At 37.3% G+C, this 23,220-nt stretch overlaps 1 protein-coding gene across 1 annotated transcript; it reads left to right on the top strand.

Moving 5' to 3' along the window:
• Positions 1-117: 117 nt before the first annotated feature.
• On the top strand, positions 118-21,456 carry zdhhc17 (zDHHC palmitoyltransferase 17). Its single transcript, XM_079622102.1, has 17 exons — positions 118-289; positions 7,011-7,114; positions 7,323-7,445; positions 8,304-8,381; positions 9,366-9,510; positions 10,286-10,350; positions 10,430-10,592; positions 10,669-10,794; positions 11,308-11,450; positions 11,557-11,657; positions 15,059-15,183; positions 15,318-15,380; positions 15,534-15,627; positions 16,261-16,344; positions 18,306-18,463; positions 19,013-19,107; positions 20,068-21,456. Exons 1-17 carry the CDS (start codon positions 227-229, stop codon positions 20,204-20,206), a joined length of 1,869 nt encoding a protein of 622 aa, XP_079478228.1. The 5' UTR covers positions 118-226; the 3' UTR covers positions 20,207-21,456.
• Positions 21,457-23,220: the final 1,764 nt, after the last annotated feature.

Raw genomic sequence — 23,220 nt, 5'->3', positions numbered from 1 at the left:
CAAATAATGATCTTGTATTGATTAATTAAAAAAAAACGCTATGGGAATAAGGCACTCTGAAACTGATTATAAGAATATTTAATAATATATATATATACAGCAAAATTGAAATTGACCAGGTCAAATCGCACGCGAGCGCGCACTGCTTCCTCGTGTGCGCGCGAGTGTGTGTTTATCGCCCCCTAAATGTTTTTTCCCATGATGCTCCGCGTGGTCGAGTAGCAAGATGGCGGACGCTCTGGACGAAATTGAGAAAGAAGCTGGATGCGTCCCGATCCTCCATCCCGAGGTAAAACATTCAGCGTTTATCCAGCTGCGTCACAGCGGCAATCCTAAACGAAGCTGAAGTGATTTCACGTCCAGTAAAAACGCTATTCCTACTGTTAACTTCTCACAATGAAGGAGAGGGGCTGAATCCCCCCCACTGCTGCGTAATAGCATTGCTGCTAACGTTAGCCTTTCATATCCATAGATTTTGTTTTTATTTTTCGCATAATCGCACATCTAATCATACGGTTTAAGACAGGGGTGCTTTTTTTAGTCCATATTGTGCAACGACAAACGTGACATTATGATATTACAGAAGTATTCCCAGTGTGTTGTGCTGCGTTTGCATCTAAATGACAGACACCATTCACAAACATCATCATCATCATTTGCATCCATTTACCTTCAGATTTGAACATTCATTTTGGCATTTAGTTTTTTATCAGTATGGTTTTAGTGCACTAAAAGTGTCTATCTGATTCTTTTTGACTGCATTTTGGTATTTGTTTTGCAAATGTGACAGATTTGCTTCAGAGCTGTCATTGTTGCGAGTTATTTGCAGGCTCATAAATATATTCGTGAATAAATGCTATCATTTGAGCTGCAATGGATGATTTGCACGTTTGTATAAGGACTCATTTCTGACTTTTTTTGCATTGACAGGCGAGTTTTACATGAAACATGTAATTATATGTTTAGTTTAGGGATATACTTGAAAGTTATATATATATATATGTGTGTGTGCAATAGTAGTACTCCTGACAGCTTGCTCATATGGGACCTCCTGCTGTAAATTATTCATGCTCAAGCTGACTGACCACACAGCTGATCACACACATGTAGTCTCAGTGAATGGCAATTGGCATATTAACACACATTTACCTGTTGGAGTGAAAGCTGTTCTTTTTATTGCGATGTTTATAATTATATATTTGGCCAGTTTCACAGAAGGCTTAAGCTTAGTCTCAGATTAAAATGCGTATTCGAGCTGTCTTCACTGAAAACATTTTGTTTCTTATATCTTATACACTAATATCTTAAAATATAAATATGTCAGGGTCATTGTTTTGTGTCAGTAATATTTTTTCAAAGGCATGTTTAAAAAAGCTACTTAAATGCCCTAATTGAACTAAAACCTAATCCTGGCTTAATCTAAACCCTGTCTGTGAAACATGGCAATAATGTATTAATATTATAGGTTATTAATAATTAGTGGTTGACCAATATGTTTTTTGAAATGGCCAATGCTTATGCTGATATCTATCTATAGAGCAGGGTTGCAAAGGCATAATGCAAAATACAATTTTAATAAAGATGTGCAATGAATGCTTATTTTACCAAATATACGTATGTCTTTGTAATCTTTTGTGTGTGTTTGCTATGTGTGTTCAGTGGGATGAGCTGGTTGATTTAGAGGCTAGAACATGAAACCATGATAGAGGTGGTGTTTTGCATGTGGTGGTTTGAGAGAAAAAAATAGATTAGCTGTCCTCAATATTTGGCTTGTGTTGCATCATCAAAAGGTAATATTATCACGTGAAGAAGAATAGTTTCAGCCGTTCTTTTGCTGATTGTCCAAAACAGAAAATAAAAAAATAATTCTGTTTAAAATAGCCTAAATAATAAACTGTTATCTCAGTGATTGGACTGAAAATCCCAGCAGAAAAGAAAGACACAGTCCGTGCATTTGTCTTTAGTTAATCAATGCTGGTAACTAGTGGAAAGTCGGCAGGGTCCAGTTGTCACCTGGGTGGGCGGCAGTCATATAGTGAAGAGTCAGCATCTGTTCCTTAGTCACCCATCAGACTTGAGGTTTCCTCTTCAGATGATGCTCAGAGCGGTCAACGGGAAGGTGTGTGTCTGTTTAGTCAAAAAATTGTGTGCGATCTTGTTGGAGGAAATTTGCGACACATTTAGTTTTGTGGCGTGCTGTTCCGTTCCGGTTTCTGCATTGTGGGTGTGATTTCATTTGTGGTTTTGTGTGTAAAAATGATGTGTGAGATCACACTACAAACAAGAAGTTACTCACTCTGAGTTAAATGGGTTGATTATGATTTCACTTTTCTTTAGTTAGTGTGTAATGTTGCTGTTTGAGGATAAACAACATCTGCAAAGTTACAACGCTCAGTTTAAAGCAAAGGGAGATATTTGCTTTTAAAGAAATTGTTTTTAAGGACTACAACAAACGGCTGGAAGAGATTACACGACATTCCTCCCGGGTTAGTGACATCACCAACCCTAGAATTTACATAAACCCCGCCCCCTGAACAATATGCTAATCAATGACTAGAAGATAACTACACAAGCTGCATAAATTCATCCACTAACCATTCAGAAATGTTGTCACTTCTTCTCGAGTCTCTCCATCATTGTCTGACTCAGGTTTGAACATAAAAGGCTAAAAGTTTTTTAAATGTTCAGTGTGTGTGTGTGTGTGATGTAAAAGGACACAAGCCGTTGAAGCTCCGCCCCCTGTTCCGGGTGCAGCAGCTCATTTGCATTTAAAGGGACAGACACAAAATGGTGTGTTTTTGCTCACCATCAAAAAGTGACGATTTTAACATGATATATAAAAATTTCTGTGCAGTGTTTTGAGCTAAAACTTCACACACACACTCTGGGGACATCAGATACTTATGTTACATCTTGTTAAAAGGGCATTATACCACCCCTTTAAGTTGAAAGATAATATGGATTTTGATTGGCTTTCAATGTTTTCATTCTTCATAATCTGGAAACAATCGCTCTGAAAGTGATTCCAACAATATGGTTCCTCTGTGTTGTTATCGTTATAGTTGTGGTGTGGACTATATATTTATTATTAGGCTATAGTTATTGGTGTGAATGGGCCTTTACTGTGATGCATAGCTGTGGCATTGCCTTGACTGTGTGAATATGATTTCATAATGGCTGTTGACGGTCAGTCCAGACATGTTTTTATGGACGTTGACATGAACTAAAGATATAAATGGCAGCGTGATTAACCGCATTAACAGAATCTTAAGCTGCGTTTACACTGCCACAAAATTATTATTATTTTTTTACTCCCATCTGGACACAGATCGGAATTTGTTGCACACGTGTAAACACAAAAATCAGATTTTATTATTTTTTTTTACTTTGAATTGAATTATATAAATCATTTTAGTATGGCCAACCATGTCGCATAATAAAGGCATCATCACAGACTCATTTTGTGCGTGGGATTAATGTAAACACAGGATACCAGTCGTGTCTAAAGTGAATATAAACAGACTGGGACAAAAAATCAGATGATCTGGTCAAGAGATCAGATCTGTACATTGAGAATCACAGTGTAAACGCAGCCTAAATGTCTTCCTGTAGTAATAGGAAGCCAAGCATCTCAGTATGTGTCACATGGTCTCTCACAGACGCTTGTTTCCTCACTGGCAGGAGGAACATTAGACCCGTATTGAGTTATTAGACCAACTGTTCTGAAACCAGGCACAAAAATATTGAATGAAACAACCAAACGCCTTTCTAAAGGCCTGCCGCCGGTGATGCTAAATCTCCCAACTGCTCGCTTTATCAGTTTCGCTCTGTTTGGAGGTCTGAACTGGTGGCGTTTTCACATAGCATTATTGTTTTTGCTAATTCTACATGTGACATAACACATCTGAGTGTGCTTTCACACTGATCACTGTGAATTAAGTAGGATCTGAGACGTTCAGATCAGGATTGCTCATGAGATCTGTTTCTCTGATCGCTAAAATGGAATATAAAAACCTGTGTTAACACTAATGCTATGCGTATGAGTAATAGATGTGGATTAAGTGCACATCTGCTAGCGGTGAGCTCCTCAGTTCAGCCTCCCCTGCTGTAATGTCACTATTACCATGGCTTTACCATGGTTTTAAAAGTAATAGCATACTGTACTGACAAATATGTATATATTTAAAATATAATGTGATTAGTGGTTGACTGATATATCGGCATGGCTGATATCTAACAGCAGATATTTGGCATTTAATTCATTTTCAATCAATCCAATAAGTCCTTAAAATCCTTTATTTTCAAACGATGCTGCGCTATATTCAGTTATGTCATATTCATGCCATATGTCACTGTTTACGTATGTAAAATTTGATGTTTTTGATCAAGTTAAAACTTTTTTTTCCATATTGATTCATTTAACAATTATTTCTAATTTAGTAAAAATATACAATACATCTAAATTTAATTGCAGCAATTAAAGTAAATTAAATAGTATAATATCATTTATATTGGCTGTCATCGGCCATCAAAAATAATGTTTAAAACATTTTCATATTTTATAAGTACATTACATTTTATTTTGGTGAGTGGCATCCGGTTATCATAATGCAAATAATGTGTTTGTAATAATATTTTTGTAAAAATTAGTATTTTTTTCTCTCTCTTCGAGTCTCGATTAAATTGTGAGTCAAGTAAAGGTTCAAATTCGTGGTTGATAACGATATTGCTTCTGGTTCATTTGTTGAGCGCACTGCATTATTGGAAATGCGATGTACATCATTCAATAAAGACAATATTTATTTACCATAGTCAAATCGTAGGTAGTTAGTTATACATTCAATATATTTTTGACTTATTTAATTTTTCCAGCTGCTTGGTGGATGTATATTGTGATGGATCATCAACTCAGTACTTAATGTACTTACTGTTGGACTGACCTCTGACCCTTTTTATAAATGAAGATTCTCACATTCTGGATGCTTTGCTGTATACGGGTAACTGTGGCATTCAGATCATCTCACTGGTGTTTCCTCTGGAAGTGTGGAGTCATGTGACTGCTCGCTGAATCTGTGTGTTGATCAAATGAGTGTCAGATCAGCCTTCGATACAGAGAGTGAATACATGTCCAGTGTTTATGAAGGTAATAATTACAGACCCACATGGAGAGACAGGGCTTCATATTCATGTTTGTGGGTGCAAGTGTGCGGGTTCTTGCCGGAAGCATGATCGTGCTGCTGATAAAACACAAGGCTTTATTATTACTGACCTGTGTTACTCTGTCTGTCCGGCTGTTTACTCCTCACTAATGGATTTGTTTAGTGCTCCATATACAGGACTTTTATTTTAGGGATTAAATGCTACCGATTATGAATGCATACTGTCATCTTCTTTGTATGTGAATCTCTGGCTAGTGTGTGTGCATGTCTCATCTCTGCTGGCCTGGCATTTCTCTGACACACACACACACACACACACACACACACACACACACACACACACACACACACACACACACACACACACAGAGGGAGCACGGTGTGTTTGCCAGGACTCCCCTGTGTCCTGTGGGTGTTTTCTGTTTGCCCTTTGCATCTGTTTCAAGCTTTTGTTAGAAGGCATCTCATTTTTACTGTGTTTTTACACATCTAATTGAATTTTCTGGTGTGTTAAACTGTGTTTTTCTAAAGAGTAACGACTACTAGTCTGATATTATTAGACAAAGGGGAGCAGGAGCGCTGCTGGTATCCCTTGTATCCTCTGGTGCTCTTGGAAGGGTTAAATGTTCATAAGAAAGAAATGGAAAACAATCCAAGTCCAGGCACTCGGTAGGATGCAAAAGTTAAAAAGCCTTTATTATTTTTTGGGCTAAAATTTGGTGTTTTTATGATTTACCCAAAAAATAAATTTATAATAAAGGCTTTTTAACTTTTGCATCCTACTGAGTGCCTGGACTTGGATTTTTTTCCAATTCTTTCTTTTAGTCTGATATTATACTGAGGATTTTTCCCATGTTTGTGGTTTATAATTATAAAGAATAGTATTTGGTTTATTATTTTGGTTTAAAACAAAAGGTTTTATATACATCGATTTTTTTTTTGTCACATTTTATTTTTGGATTTGCATTTTCTATATTAATTCGGAGGGACAATCAGCTGTAATCGGGGCTAAAAATCTGAATTTATAAAGTAGACAATGATATAAAAAAAAAAAAATTAAGGGCTGCAGTAGTTGAGTTGTCTCTGAGCGGTGGAAATAAAATAAAACATATGTAATAGAATTAATAAATAAATGTTTCTGGAAAGATGTACAGGATAAAGATAAAGGTTCGGGTCAAAATGGCTCGGGTCATTTTTGTGGTTTCGGACATCAGCTTCCCTTGGGCCTTTAATACAATAGACAGAGACCCTCCCCACCAATCAATAGAGCTGAAGCTTCTGGACATCTGCTGGTCATCAAACACCCCCCAGCATCCGCCAGTCTGAGGGGTTATTAGTCTAATTATAATAGTTTCTTAAACAAAAATAGTTCAGAAACATTTTCTGCCTTCTTGCTGATATTATGATATGAGTATTAAACGGACTGATTTTACTGCTGTACCTTTAAGATGAGGCATAAATAGCAGTTTGTTATGATTGGCTAACCTCAACAGGGTTTGATACGTACATGTGGACGGAGAGCTGATCAATTAATCAGTTTTTATTATATTTTTTAACAACAGAATTATATTTCTACTTCGACTTGCATTGTCACTCAACACATTAAACTCCTGTTTCAAAATAGCAAGAAAATCCTGTTTTTTCCTGGAAACGGCCCCTTTAAAAGCACCTTTCAGTTTTACTTCAGCAGTGTGTGTTTGAGTGAGATATCAGAGATGTCACCATGGAGACTGACCGTATATAAGACACGTCGTGTCCAAGATCCCTCTGTGTCATCATCCATCACTCATCTTTCTACGTTTGCTCTAGAGATGATGATAGAGATGAACTGACTATGTTTCTCTCCCACAGGAAATTAAATCCCAGATTCACTATAGCCATGGCTACAGCGAGAGCGTTAGCCGCAAGAGCCACGTGGACGACTACAGCACTTGGGACATCGTCAAAGCCACCCAGTGAGTCTACACACACACACACACACACACACACACACATCTATCTACACAAATATCCCTATATGATTCTATAAAAAATCATCCAAAAGACATGAGTTGAGCAGACTGGTTCTGTCCTGTTTTGTACTGTGAGTGAACGACTGTTTTTCCTAGTGTTTTTCTCTAGTGCTTGTGTGTTTTGTGTAATTTGAGCTGTTTGTGTGTCCAGGTATGGCATATTCGAGCGCTGCCGTGAGCTGGTGGATGCCGGATATGACGTGCGTCAGCCGGATAAAGAAAATGTCACACTCCTGCATTGGGCGGCAATTAACAACCGCATAGACTTGGTCAAGTACGTATCTGTCTGCTTCTTATTTGCTTATTGTATACACATTCCCCTTCCTCTCTAGCCTGGGTTTCCCCATACTGCCTTTGCGCAGCGCGATTTTATTCACGCTGAAAGGCAGTCTGGATACCATGGACCAGATTTTCGCCTCATCTAGGGAACCAATCACAGAACGGGGAGGGAGCAGCAAGACGATGACGACATCTATGCGACACAACTAAGCAGTTTGTTTATATCCATATATACCTTCGACCCTCATGTTTATCTTGCACAAACGGCAATAGTCGCTGAACGTCATTGTTTACAAAAAAATATCTTACCCATCGTCTTCTTCCGTGTCTAATTTCTGTCGCTCTACATACGTCATCTGGTATAATGGAAACGATTGGCTATGAGCTACGTACAGGCGCATTTGATAGACATTCTTAGCACCCAATAAACGGCGCCGGGCATTCGTAAACCACGCCTCAAATACGAGAAAATGAACATGTGGTTCCCAGACCCAAGTCTCAACGAGAATTGGGTCTGGCGTTAGCCAGGCTACTTCCTCTCCTGGATCTGAGAAATTTCCTAGCTAGCTTTTCCCCTCCCGTTATTACGACACCACATACACAGAGGAATAGATAGTTATTACTCTCAGCATTCAGACGAGCAAAGAAGCACAACCAGTTTGAAATTTCCATTACAAGGGTGTGTGTGTGTGTGTGTGTGTGGATCCTCCTCTTAATGAGAGCCTGCTCTCTCGCACTCATTCATTTTACGCTGCTCTCTTTTGTAACAGACATTTATCTGTATGATAAAGCCTAGATGTCTCACTTCAGAAGTCCACTCATTTCCTGAATGCTGTCTGTCTGCTCTTCATAGGCATTACATATCTAAAGGTGCCGTAGTTGACCAGCTGGGAGGAGATCTCAACTCTACGCCACTACACTGGGCTACAAGGTGACTTATTGCAGAACAACCACTATATACTGCTTACTATTTATCAAACAATTATTTCATATTCTCAAATGTTGTTGAACTTTCTGGTTCATTCATCACACTGGACATGGAAGCTCAAGTTGAGCACATTCAGTGTTGTGTTATTGTTAACTTAAACTAAAACTAAAAGCCTTTTCTGTAAGGGAAATAAAGCTGAAATAAAATAAAAAGTATTTGATGATAGACTTAAACTTTAGAAAAGTAGAAATGTTGCCTTTGTAATTAACTGAAAGTAAAGTTTAACCCCAAATTTAAAAAAAATCATTCCAAACCTGTTAGACTTTCACTCATCATTGAAACGCAAAATGAAAATATTTTAATTAAATCAGGCATATTTCTGTCCCTGTTTACGCTTCAAAAAGTTCATAAAGAGATCGTTAAACTAATCGATATGACTAGACTTTGTTTAGTACAAATTTGCAGAAGAGACAGTGTCGCTTTATATGATGAACAGATTTATTGTATTCATTATTTTATACTTTTATTCACATATAAACATTCATCAACTCTCAAATTTGGACTAAACTGCTCAATTTATATGCATTAGTTTTACAATATCTTTTGTTTTCATTTTTGGGTGAACTAACATTTTAAGTTACAAAATTACAAAAACTAAAATAAAAGTTACAGCTAAATAGATCAAATTAATAATAAAAGGAAAAAAGCACATAACAATATTACTATAATTTAAACTAAAATTAACTTAAAATCTAAAATTGAAAGCTAATTTATAATTAATAATAAATATTATTACATTTATACTAAAAAGCATAACTGTGTGATCTTTTGTATACTGCAGATTTCATACAAATTGCAGGTATTAAATTAATACTGTGCATACCGCAAAAATTGTGCACGGTAGAGTGTGTGTGATGTTTTATTAATTCACATCATAAAGCTCAGGGTTAGTCTGTGAATGACACCCGTTCGCTCTCTCTCCTTCAGACAGGGCCATCTCTCCATGGTGGTGCAGTTAATGAAGTACGGCGCTGATCCGTCTCTCATCGATGGGGAGGGTTGCAGTTGTGTGCACCTGGCCGCTCAGTTTGGACACACCTCTATTGTGGCATACCTCATTGCCAAGGGACAGGTACGCAAGCCTCCTCATAAAACGGTTTGTGTGAATCTGGTTTCATCAAAACAAAAGCTGGCTAAAGCAAAGCCAGTCAGAATACCTTTAATTAATTTATTTCTGTGTGAGTTTCATTTGCATTTGCGACACAAAATTGATGTGTGTGAAATGTAAAATGTACTTAGGAGCATCAGTGAAGATATTTAAGGGCATAAAAAGTCTCAAATAGCCTAAATGGATGTTATTGTGCATATTTTATCTGTATATTTTATTGTTTTGAGTCAACATCCAGCAATAGTTAAGCATAAAATAAGAGTCCCATTATATTTCATTGAAAGTCATGCATTATGCATATAGTTTTTCTTCTGGTTGTTATCATTGGTATAATGGTGACAGAATAAACCGAATCTGGCATTTTATTCAATAAACTCTTTTAGCTTCTGTCTGGGTGAACCCATCACAGGAAGGACAGGTGTGTTTCATGTATCCCTTTATTAAGAAAAAACATATTATTTTATCGTTTTTTTATTGAAAAAATAAATTAAATTATTTTTATTAAATATTTAAAGTTCGGGGAACACGTGCTCCTCATCACTGTTTATTAAAATGTAAAAGAATCGATTCTTTACATGACGCTTTATGTCCTGCTTAGTCCATTTCAGCCTGCAGGGGGCATTTATGTATTTCTATCCACAGCAGTTTGACCTCTAGGAAAGATATTACATGAACCCATTGCATTTGATCTCAGCCTGATCTTACTTTTATGTTTTATTTTTTATGTGTCGTCCTCCAGGATGTAGATATGATGGATCAGAATGGCATGACCCCTTTGATGTGGGCGGCTTATCGGACGCACAGGTGTGTGTGTGGAAATGTTTTCATTTGCCATTGTTAAAATGTAAAGCTAATAGGTGTGATCTTCTGCGTTCTCCCGCAGTGTTGACCCGACACGACTGTTGCTGACGTTTAATGTGTCTGTGAATCTGGGGGATAAATATCATAAGAACACGGCTCTGCACTGGGCGGTTCTGGCCGGAAACACTACGGTCATCAGTCTGCTGCTGGACGCCAATGCTAACGTCGATGCACAGAACATCAAGGTAAAGTCCAGACGGCCACACCAACACACTGAAATGATGTGTGTTCATGGCATCTGATCATGTTTGTCGGTGGCAGGGGGAGACGCCGCTGGATCTGGCCAAACAGAGGAAAAATGTGTGGATGATAAATCATCTGCAGGAGGCCAGACAGGCCAAAGGTTACGACAGCCCCTCGTACCTGAAACGACTCAAAATGGACAAGGTAAAGCAACTGAAAGATGTGTCCTGTGCAGTCACTTGACATTAAGGAGAAATCAAATTGTAATTAATGTTGCAGACTCTGCATCTGAAGGTTGGAAAACACAACATGACTTTTACACCAATTTCTGCCCCGATTTGTAGTCTGGACGAGTAGAAGCTAGTTGCCGAAAGTCAGAGTCATTTAAAAATGAAAATAAAATTTAAGCCTTTGGAGTTAGATTCACAAAAGATTCGTAAGAATAAAATTCAGTTAAAAAGATTATTCAGAATTAAAATATGAATTCTCACTTATTAAAACAGTGCTCACTTATGATTATTATGTTAATCTGTAGGCAACGCCAACTTTGAGGCATTTGACCCCATCATTTTCAGAAAAAAAAGATTTGAGAGCTTAAAAATCAAAGAATTACACTTAAAAATTTCTTAGAATTTCTTTAAAATTGAACTTAATCGTTTTCTTAAGAAGATTTTTGTGAACCTGGCCCCAGACTTTGACTTCTGTGTGTGTCCGCAGGAGTTCAGGCAGAAGGTGATGTTGGGAACTCCGTTCATGGTGATTTGGTTGGTGGGATTTATCGCCGATCTGGACATTGACTCTTGGCTCATCAAGGGTGTGATGTATGCGGCGATGTGGCTCATCGTGCAGTTCCTTTCCAAGTATGACGCGCATGCCATTATAGCCATCTGTGGTGCCGCTCAGGCTTTTAATGGAGTCTGATGTGAGTGTGGACCGTCATGGCTAACATTTCGTCTCTGTTTCTAGGTCTTTCTTTGATCACTCCATGCATAGCGCTCTTCCTCTGGGCATCTATATGGCCACTAAGTTCTGGATGTACATCACCTGGTTTTATTGGTTCTGGAACGATATCCTTTTCAGTCGCTCCATCATTTACTTCACTTCCTGTGCTGTCAGTTTGATGATCATAATATGGAATTGATGCAACCTAAATATTTGTTTATTTATTGCACAAGTCATACATACATGTTTATTCATTCATTCATTCATAACGTGCATGACGTGCATGAACGAACAAAAAAAAAAGGAACAGGAAGAAGAAAATCTTATAGTACCTGTCGCTTATTTGTGCACATCAAAAGAAACAAAAAAACAATGAACAAAAATTCATACAATCCACTTAATCTGAATATTGTACTCCAAAAATGTCAGTATTATCCAGAGTGACTCACATAAGCATCCATTTGTCTATTAGAGCGGCACGATGGCGATCTTGATTAAAACACCCTAATGACTTATTCCTAAATCTCATAAATCTTACTCCTAAATGACAACTAGTCTATTAAATCTTTGACAAGTACGGTCACAGCAAACATTCAAATCTGCGTTGGCGCTGGTCCAGAGAGATCAGTTTTTATTTATAGGTCTTTTCAACCACACAGTATCATTATTTTTGTTTCAATAATTCAAATTATCACAAAGTACTGAGATAAAAGATTATGCTTAGAATATAAACAGTGATGTCTACGGAAGCGTAAACATCTAAAACAGAGCAAATCACCTTTTGAAAGTAACTTGACGCTTCAAATAAACATTGTATCAACGAGTCAATCAGTCGTTACACCAGTAGGTGGCGACAAGCAACTGTTTGAATCATTTCGTTTCTTTGAATCATTCATTCAAGAGATTTGTTCAAAAATGCTATTTCATTTCTTTGTGTGAGTCATTGAATCATTCATCTTTCACCATTCAAACCAAATTTTTTAAAGTAATTGATTCAAATTAATTAGATACTTCTAAAATATTTTGCAGCTGCTAACATTTGGTCAGAACCTCTAGGTAGGGCTTATTCACAGTCTTTCCTACATTTAGATAGGTGAGCAAATGCATGTTTGTCTCAGTGCATGCATTGTTTTAGTTTGGCAGGTGCTGCGTGATATCTCTGCGTCCAAGTAGCAGTGCTTCGCCTGTGATTCACCCTAATAACATGATCATGTATACATGATTATAATCACCCTAATTCACCCTAAGTCAATATCTGCCTAGGAAATCGCCTAGTCTTAATCTGCATCGCTATTTGTACTTGTTGTGAATACGCAGGCATCAAGAAGTAATTAGGTGGGTTTTGTTTTTTTTGGATCACTTTTACTCAACACATGCTAGCTGGCAACAAAGGATTCCATTCATTATGCTAAGCTAAGCTAGTGGCGACCCTGCCAAACTAAAACAATGCATGCACTGAGACAAAATGCATTTGCTCACCTATCTAAATGTAGGAAAGACGGTGAAGAATAAGCCCTATTTCAAAAAACGGTGAAGTGTTCCTTTAATTTCTCCAGAATCGTGCAGCTCTAATGTGTATCTGTTCATTGACTCAATGAGCATCCGAATAAGGACGCTGACACAGCAGGAAAACCAAACATCTTCGTTTGAAAACATCTTTTGTCTTTGTTGTTTTCCTTGCATCAAAGTTAAATCTGGGTCACTGAATTGACCCAGTTTATATGGCTATATCTCACTTTTCAATGTTGAAAGGTCTGAATCTGGTAGAGAAGCTCTTTGTTTAAACATTGTCTCGATGTGATGGACCTAATGAAAGGAACCGAGGATAGAGATGGGAAGTTTAGCAGTATGCTTCACTGTCTGATGACATTTTTTGTCTGTTTGCACTTTCTTTGTTGTTGAAACAACATAAACCGAGATGAAAATATCCATAGTTCGCCCACGGTTGTCTGGAGCTGATTTGTTTCAAGTTGTGTTTTAACATTAGGTTGATGCTTCATGCTGTGAAACTCTGTATGACAGATCTCTGACAGATTTAACATGGATATGGCTATTTTTCCAGGAGTGACTCACACAATAAATGTAGTGAAATTGACACTTTAAGTGATATTGTGTGGGTGAGAGGAGGGCTGGACGGCTTGACGGTATATAGTGTGCAACGGTAGAAATGTGAGATTATGCTACGCCATATATCTGCTAGATATATCTATTGAATTGAGAAAGAGACTAAACAAAAGTTTAGCAAAATATTGAGTGTCTTTTGGTTCGTGTCCATCAGTTTTTATCAAAAAGTAATAATAATCAAAATTAGATGAAGGGCTTTTCATTTTTTAAGTGTTTATTTAGCTGGAATCTCCAAAAATCAGACATTTCTACATGGGTATTTAATAAAAAATAAACACTTTTTTTTGTAAAATTTCCAGAAAAAACAACACTATGCTATAAATGGTCACTGTGATATATAATTACTCATACTGTGATATAAGATTCTGTTCATGACGCCTACCGTGGTGTGAGAGAGATCTAGTACAAACACAAGAAAGCCGAGTTCTTGTCTGGTAATGACACACGTTGCATTTCTATGTTTATGCTGCTGTCAAACAGCAGGAAAATAGGATTTCTGCCCAAAGCTGAAGCATTTCCTCCTCTTTTGAAGGAACCACTCAAGACGTGACTCATGTCTGGACTCTGGATGTGCTTATTGAGTGAAGCTGCTGAAATGTGGTTTGTGTGGCTGTGTGCTGTAATTGGAGGTTGTGGAGTGATGTTTAGTGTGCACCGTGTCCAGGTGTGTCTCCAGAGCTCAGGAATAGAAACAATGCACTCAAACCCTGCAGCTAAAAAATCAGATCAAGAGCTCTGGGTGGATCCGTTTCCATCCAACAATAAAGCTTTTCCTCTGAGGATTGAGTTTTTTTTCCTGCTGTAATTGTTGCCCGTGTGCAGCACAGGCTCAACGAAAACACGACCCACTTACAGAAGAAACCGATTTTCTGCATTTGTGGGTGTCTTTTTAGACAGTATGTCCTTTACTTTTCTCTGGTTGTAGGCACTCGTGTTACATTTCAGATGTCAAACTGGAAATGTTACTTTTTTGATGGAATAATTTGTCAAAGCTGAAATGTTGCAGCTCAGAATTCCATGGAACTTTCAGTCTCAGTTCAAAAATCTGTCAGATTGTTGTGTTTTTTGTAAGATAGAAAGTCATTTTCATGAAATAACTCATCTTGCGACTTTTTAATAAGAATCTTAAATAAGCATCACAAGTTAATTTGACTGACTTCTAGTTATTATTCCCACATTCAGTGTTTGTTTTGTGATTGAATTATTCTTTAGAATAGGTTATTTTCATTTTCACTGGTGACTCATTTTCACCAGTTCACAAGTTTGTCTGAACGATACATTTAAATCAGTTTGTTTGACAATAATTTTTTACCAAGTAATAATCACACCAGAATTCATTGGCCCCAAAATATTGCGAGTCCTGTTGTTTCATATTAAATGAAACTTCCTTAACCCTCCACACTTCTCCCGTTTGTCACCATCCACCTGCCGTTCCTGCTCAATAGCGTGGCTCTCTTCTACAACTTTGGCAAGTCCTGGAAATCTGACCCCGGCATCATCAAAGCATCTGAGGAGCAGAAGAAAAAGGTCAAATCTCGAGTTTTCTCGTGAATTAAAGCGTTTAAAAGTTCATCTTTAGCCGCTAAACAACCATCCAGAACACCTGTGCTTTATGCATCACTTACATTTTCCATTTCTTTTCTCTTCTTCTCTCTATTTAGACTATAGTTGAATTGGCAGAAACCGGCTGTCTGGATCTCAGCATATTCTGCAGCACCTGTTTGGTAATTGAGTTTTCCCTTCAGCACACAACTGCTAAAACACATTCAGCACCAGTCGTCTCCTCGCGCGTTGGCCGGCTGATAACCCCACAGTCTGATTTGCATTGCCGTTTCCATCGCACATAAAGCACTCATTTTACCACCTGTGCTCCACAGATACGCAAGCCCATCAGATCGAAACACTGCGCCGTGTGCAATCGATGCATCGCCAAGTTTGATCACCACTGCCCTTGGGTAGGCAACTGCGTAGGTGAGTTTTCCAAGGGCACATGCTCTTCCTCCTGACATTAAAATAAAAAAAAAGTCATAGATTGCTCAAATGTTCCCCCAGGAAATTCACTGTAGTCAAGAACGCTGCATTTCATAATAGAAACCTCATGTGACCACAAAACCAGTCACATGGGTCAATTTTATGATATTGAGATTTATACACCTCATGAAAGCTGAATGAATAAGCTTTCCATTGATGTGTGGTTTGTTAGGATAGGACAATATTTGGTCGAGATATGACTATTGAAAATCTGAAATCTGAGGGTGCAAAAAAATCTAAACATTGAGAAAATCTCCTTTAAAGTTGTGCATTCATGTTCACGATTGTGCTGCATTCACTCACAAAAATAATTTTTGGATATATTTACGGTAGAAAATTCACAAAATATCTTCATGGAACATGATCTTTTTAGCATAAAAGAAAAATCGATAATTTTGACCCATACAATGTATTGTTGCCACAAATATACCCGTGCGTCATGTGACTGGTTTTGTGATCCAAGGCCACATATTTCTTCTAGTACTAATTTGAGCCAAAGGCAGAATAAGAAAGGGTATGAATCATTCGTTTCATTTGTCTGTTTGTTTTTTTCCCCTCATTGTTTGCGGACAGGAAGTGGAAACCACCGTTACTTTATGGGCTACCTATTCTTCCTGTTGTGTATGATCTGCTGGATGATATATGGATGCATTTGCTGTGAGTACAATTGAGTTTGCATGATTTTGTACGAACAACGTGATGATAAATTAATATAAACAACTTTCGATTGGTACTACTGTTGATTTTGCATTAGTAGCTTACATATTTATAATCTTGATGAATTGGAAGTTATTTTGGACTTAGTTCACTTTCAAATAAAAATGTCCTGATCATTTACGTTCCCACTTTATATTAAGTGGCTTTAACTACTATGTACTTACATTGAAATTAACAATTTGATACAATGAACTTATTGTGTATATACATGTTTTTACATTGTACTTATATTTTAAAAATACCAGCATGTTATAACAGCTGTAATAAATTTATGTTAGGGCTGTCAAAGTTAACGCGTTAATTAGGCGTTAACGCAACATCATATTAACGGCACTATTTTTTTAACGCGCGATTAACGCAGCGCGTATTTTCAGTTTGACCCGTGGCCCAACCCTAGTTGGAGAAATGGAGATACACAGTGTTGCCAACTTAGCGACATTGCAGACCCCTTTAGCGATTTTTTTTCTCTTCAATAAAGCGCCCAAACCTTTAGTTTCTGTGAATCGCCGGTACTCTCCCAGCACGCGCGCACCTCTCTCTCTCGCTCGCTCGCTCTCTCGCTCGGGCGGTAGAGAGGAGCAGCGCTTTAATTCAGTTAAACACAGATATTATGTTGCTTCTCTATTTTACATGCACTTATAGCAGAAATCACAACAGAGATATTGTCTTTATCTTATGTGTATTTGATTTCATCAGACGACGGCTCGATTATCAGGATTGTTGTGCAGATTAACATCTTGGAAGGGAGAGCTGGTTATGTCTTAATGGGTCGCGTTTCAGTCACTATTTCATATTCATTCCGTTGTTTGAAAACAGAAACAGTAAAATATACCAATGAAAACAGTTTTATTGAGAATTTAGCTTCATCAAAATGGGCACAGAGCGAGACAAACTAATGTAATAATAAATAAAAAATGTACATTTAGCATTTTCAGAACAGCTGGCCTGTCATGCAAACATCTAAACATGTTTGTTTTAGTAAATTACTCAGTGCAAAGAAAGAGAAGTAATGGGAACCTGGTATTTCTTTATTCTTTCTTCATGTGTCTAATAGACATGAACAAGTTCTTTGAAAAACATCTATGACCTTTGAAACATGTCTCGTCTTCATGCTCTATGTTGACTATGGTTTCAATAATAAACATACATTTGCATAAAGCATCCATATTTATCCATGCCCATAATGATTAGAGTATTATACGAACTTGAAAAGTATTAATTTAAGGTACATTTAGAACAAATAAAAAATGTGCGATTAATCGCGATAAAATTTTTTAATCGATTGACAGCCCTAATTTATGTATTTACATTTGTAATTACACAGTTGACCCTTCCCTTACACCTTAACCCACCCTTAAAGTTGACCATACCACCACACCTGTCCCTAACCTTACCCGTATCACATCTCAATAGCAGCAAAAGTGTTTTACAATACAACATGAACACAATAACTACATTGTACTTATTTTTTGAGGTAGGTACATAGTACTTAAAGCCACTTAATATAAAGTGGGACCTAATTTACTCACCCCCATGTCGTCCAAGATGTCCATGTCTTTCTTTCTTCAGTCAGGTTTTTGAGGAAAACATTCCAGGATTTTTCTCAATATAATGGACTTCAATGGCAACCAATGGTTTGAAGGTTCAAATGTCCGTCTCAATGCAGCTTCAAAGTCTCGACACAATCCCAGTCGAGAAATAAGAGTCTTTTCTAGAGAATGGTTGCCATTGAAGTCCGTTATATTGAGAAAAATCCTGGAATGTTTTCCTCAAAAACCTTAATTTCTTTTCGACTGAAGAAAGAAAGACATGGACATCTTGGATGACATGGGGGTGAGTAAATATTAGGATTTTTTTATGTGAAAGTGATTTAATCCTTTAATACGTCACTGTTTCTGCAGACTGGAGTGTTCACTGTGCTACCAGCTACACTAAAGATGGCTTTTGGAACTACATCACGCAGATCGCCACCTGCTCGCCGTGGATGTTCTGGATGTTTCTCAACAGTGTGTTTCACTTCATGTGGGTCGCTGTGCTCATCATGTGCCAGCTCTACCAGGTGAGATACGCTCAAGTCTAGAGAAGCCTTCATCATCATTAAAGAAACACTACACTTTATTTGGAAATAGGCTCATTTTCCAACTCCCTGAGAGTTAAACAGTTTAACTGGTTTTTAATCCATTCAGCCGATCTCCGGGTCTGGCGGTAGCACTTTTAGCATAGCTTAGCATAGATCATTGAATCTGATTAGACCGTTAGCATCTCTCTCAAAAAAATGACCAAAGAGTTTCGATATTTTTCCTGTTTAAAACTTGTTTGTACTTGCATCGTGTACTAAGACCGATAGAAAATGAAAAGTTGTGATTTTCTAGGCCAATATGACTAGGAACTATACTCTCATTCCTGCGTAATAATCAGGGAACTGCCGTACCAGCAGCGCAATGATATTACACACTTAGTGCCGGTCACGTTGGAAGTTATCGAGCTGGGGACTATTTTCAGGTGCTGCGTAATATCATTGGTCCAATTTTATTCATATGTTGGAACAGGTTTTGTGTGTATTTGTGGTTTGATGTGTATGTTGCTGCATTTCTCTGTCTCTTGATAGATCGCTGTTCTGGGCATCACTACAAACGAGCGAATGAACGCAAGAAGATATAAGCACTTTAAAGTCACAGCCACGTCCATCGAGAGCCCTTTCAAGTGAGTCCTTTAAAGTCATTTCAGGGTTATCTGTACAGCACTGAACAGAGGAGGATGTCAAGCGTATTGATGTTTGTATATTCAAAATCAATCCAGTCTGTATAATATAATCTATATGATACCCTTATTAACTTCAAAATATGTAGTGCTTGTTTTAGACACCAACAATTTAGAGAAAGATCCCATTAAATTAGATGAAATAAATTACCTCAGAAATTATTAATGAATGAATGTGTAGTTATTAAAAAAGTCTACAATTATGGGATGAACTTTATATGATGCTAATATCTTTAGAAAAAAAGGTGTATGATGGCAGATGTTTTACCAATATATATTAGTTTAATGATGACAAATCGCTTTGGTTTTTTCAATGCTCATAAACTATTTAACCAAAACTGAAGAAGAAGAAAAAACTTTTTTTAAAACATTGTAGGAAGAATTGGTTTTAAACCAGCTGTTATTGAAAACTAAAACTATTAAAAACATTTGTTAATTGAAATAAAGCTGAAAAAAAATATACATTTTATGAGAAAATTTGAAATTTTGTCTTAGCAACTAACAATAACTAACTGAAATAATATTAAAGTACTTAAAAATATTTTTTTAATGAACAGAAACTAATAAAAATGACAAATTAATAAAAAATATTAAACTAAAACGATAAATTGAAAATAAAAAAATAAAAGGTAAATCAAAATATGTATATATATAAAAAAATAAATAATTCATGATAAAATAACACTGTTTGGGACACAGCATGATGATTGACTAATGTCTATAATCTAAGAAATATTCATGAAGGAAGTGTGGTCTGCCAGTTTAGTCAAAACTATGAACTTCTCAAGATTTGATTAGGAAGACATGGTTGTTTTTGGTAAAGATTGGTGAGTTGTTTTTAAGAGGAAAGTCTCGTTTGTATGATTCCCAGTTGTAACACGGCTCCTCTGTTTTCCCCTGCAGTCATGGCTGTATGAGGAACCTCATCGATTTCTTTGAGCTGCGCTGCTGTGGTCTTCTGCGGCCCGTGGCCATAGACTGGACCTCTCAGTACACAATAGAGTACGACCAGACGACCGGCTCGGGATACCAGCTGGTGTAGCGCCGCGGTGAAGGAGTGAGCGAGAGCGAGAAGAGGGGACCATCCTTCACTGAGACTGCAAACCTCACCCAGTCAGGATACGCATGCTGTTATTGGTTACCGTCACCAACTCCACCCGCCCCCCCTGCCATAGACGGCACTTTGGGACGTGAGGAACAGGAAGAGGAGGAGTTTAATGGCTTCAGGGGTGTGTGCAGTACAACAAACTCTCCTCGATTGGTCAGCAGAGACGTTTCTGGTTTCTTTCGTCGCACATTGACTTGCATTTTTATTTTACTTTAGTTTTCTTCCTGTGACCCTTTTCCGTTGCTTTTAAAGTGATATCAGATCTTCATCGGCCGTAAGTCCTGGTTCAACCTGGAACTGTGTGTGGGAATGAGAACTAGCTTAGCAGCCGCGGTGCCGTTCGTGGTTTTACGGAATCATTCTGTGAATTTTTGTCATTATTCGCTCTCGCTTTGAACTTTTGAGATGTTTAGAAGAATGTTCACGCTGTTCTTTTCCATACATTGAAAGTGAAAAAGAGCTGCGTGATGATTAAAAAAAAAAAAAAAACTCCACTGAAAATATGCATACAGGTTTGGAACGACATGGTGGTTAGTAAATTATGACAGAACTTTTCGTTTTTAGGTGAATGATTCCTTTAAGCTGCCTTGATTTGTCCGATCATGATTCTGTATGAATGTTCTGATGGTTTGATATTAATCATATAGACTAAAAACATTCATAAGACTAGAGAGAGCCCCTCGTTTAAATAATGTGACTTACAACATATTTATTTTAACCTATTTATATAGAATTTTTCAAAGAGATGCAGTCATTTTACGTCACTTCAGTTTTTACATTCATTATATATGTACATTTCCGGCATGTTTAATAGTTTAGAGATGGGAGAATCCTGCAAAACGTGTCAAGAATGTGAACCTGGGTTATATTTCACCCTAAAATCCATAGATACAAAAAAAATTGTATTTTGCGTAAAGAAAATGAATTCCGTTTAATAGTTTCCCCCTTAATTCTCATTACCGTAATGCACATAAACCTCCTCCTCATCATTACTGTAATCATTTAAACAGCAAAGTATTTTATTATACTGCCTTTAAATTATGCTAATTGTTTTTTAAATCATTGTATTACTTTGTTTGCTGTAAAAACTATTTTTAAAATACTGTATTACAATGAGAATTACAACAAATGCATTACGGTAATGAGTGAAATGTGCTGAATTTCCATCAGAATAAATAATTTTCATGAAAATATACTTGATTTTGGGTTGAAATGTGACGTGGACACGCTTTCTCGACGGGTTGATGGGATTCACCCAGATGCCCTTCGAATTTACAAGAAATAATACGCTCGTATGTGAACCTCGATATTTATTATGTATGTGTAGTTTTAGGAAGTGTACACATTTAAAGGTAAAAATGCTGTTGAAAAGCCATTAAGTGGACCTGATAGCTGTACGGTCTTAACGGGAGACGCGTTGATCACGCCAGATGGGCTTCTTCCATTCGTTTTCACTTTTTTTTTTTGTGGCGGCGATGATGTTTGTCTGCCTAAACCAATGCACTGATCTTTTTGTTGTTGTTATTGTTCATTGTTACTGAAGAAACAAGCTCGCTTTCCCACCGCCGCAGAGGGATCTTCACGTTTACGTCAAGAGGAAGCTCCTCCCCCCTTTTTGCTCTCCTCCATTTCCTCTTCCTGTTGTCATTGCAACAGCTGACAGGACGAACTGATGTAAAGAATGTGCATCTGTACATAAATGAACTAGATTCATTATTCTGTGAGTGACTTTTGTTTGTTTTTTTATTTTGTCTGTGTTAGTTGAAGCTGCTCCTAATTTTTTGTATCCTACCAAAAAGCCAGAAAAAAATGGACTATTATCCAAGTGTATGACTGTAGCTTTTAGTGGCGTCTGGCACTGCTGTGTATAGACCTTTGACCTTTGCAAGTCTCCACTGCATGTGATCACCCTGCCATCCCAGAGACGCTCCATCTGTAAATAGTGAATGTTCAGTATTTGCAGCTGGGTTTTTTTTTATTTTTTTTTTTTTTATCCTTTTGTTTGTTTTTACATTTTAAACCCAATGTGTATATCGTTATTGCGTGTCCCTGCGGCCGCTCGGCGCTCTGCAGATGTATTATATCTGAATGTCCCATTCTCGTTGATTAATATCCAACCTAAAGGGTTTCTTTTGTATGTTTCATTGCTGGGTTTGTTGTACCACTGGATGTACAAATTGTAAATGCCAGAGAAGTAGACGTAAGCAACGCTGTAACTCAAGAGGGCACATTGTGATGACGTCATCACTCATGGACGCAGTCGATGGCCCCCCCATGCTGTAATATTTTGGATTAGGCACGGTTACAGTCATTCATACATGTGACACTGTTTTTAGGGAAGATACTCACATATTGTTGGCCGGCTGTTTTCCCACCATGTGAAAAGCACATGCTCATCTCCAGTGCCTCAGCTGAGATCAGGACGTCACCCTACTCTGCTTCAGATGTAACTTATTGGGCATGGTTCAATTTTAATGGCTTTATTAATAAAACATTCAAAGGTGAAAGGCCTGTGCGGTAGTTTTCAATCAAAGCGCACTGACAACGAGTGTTTATTTCACATTGAACTTGTTTATGCTTGTAAAATGTACTAGTCTATGAACTATTATTACCTACTAAAGGGTGGGGGAAAAATATTTATCATAAAGGAAACGGACCATTGTTTATTTTTTTGCGAGGGAACAAAGACATTACCAAATTTTTATTGCTGTAATACAGAATTTTTGTTACAGAAAAAAGATTCTATTTAAATTGATACAAATAGCTAAAAATAAATATTTTACATTATAGTTATGAGAGTTGGAGGGAGGGGGTGTTTAATTATGAAAATATAAAACTTAATGGTCTTCATCTGAATGGATAATAAACTATGAACAATTAACATCCTGTAAAAGGGATCAAGAATATCATGCATAAAGAAAATTAACCTTATTTATAGGACTTTTTAT

The sequence above is a fragment of the Phoxinus phoxinus genome (genome assembly GCF_949152265.1).
Source record: "Phoxinus phoxinus genome assembly, chromosome: 9".
Taxonomy (NCBI): Eukaryota; Metazoa; Chordata; class Actinopteri; order Cypriniformes; family Leuciscidae; genus Phoxinus; species Phoxinus phoxinus.
Note: the sequence above shows the minus strand (reverse complement) of the source record. Positions and strands in the feature narration are given on the sequence as shown.

Bases quoted from the DNA above. Each gene is read 5' to 3' on its own strand.
- zdhhc17 (XM_079622102.1), top strand. From the start codon at position 227: ATGGCGGACGCTCTGGACGAAATTGAGAAAGAAGCTGGATGCGTCCCG. The intron at 9,511-10,285 runs GTACGCAAGCCT...GTCGTCCTCCAG, and splicing joins ACCTCATTGCCAAGGGACAG to GATGTAGATATGATGGATCA. The intron at 10,795-11,307 runs GTAAAGCAACTG...GTGTGTCCGCAG, and splicing joins AACGACTCAAAATGGACAAG to GAGTTCAGGCAGAAGGTGAT.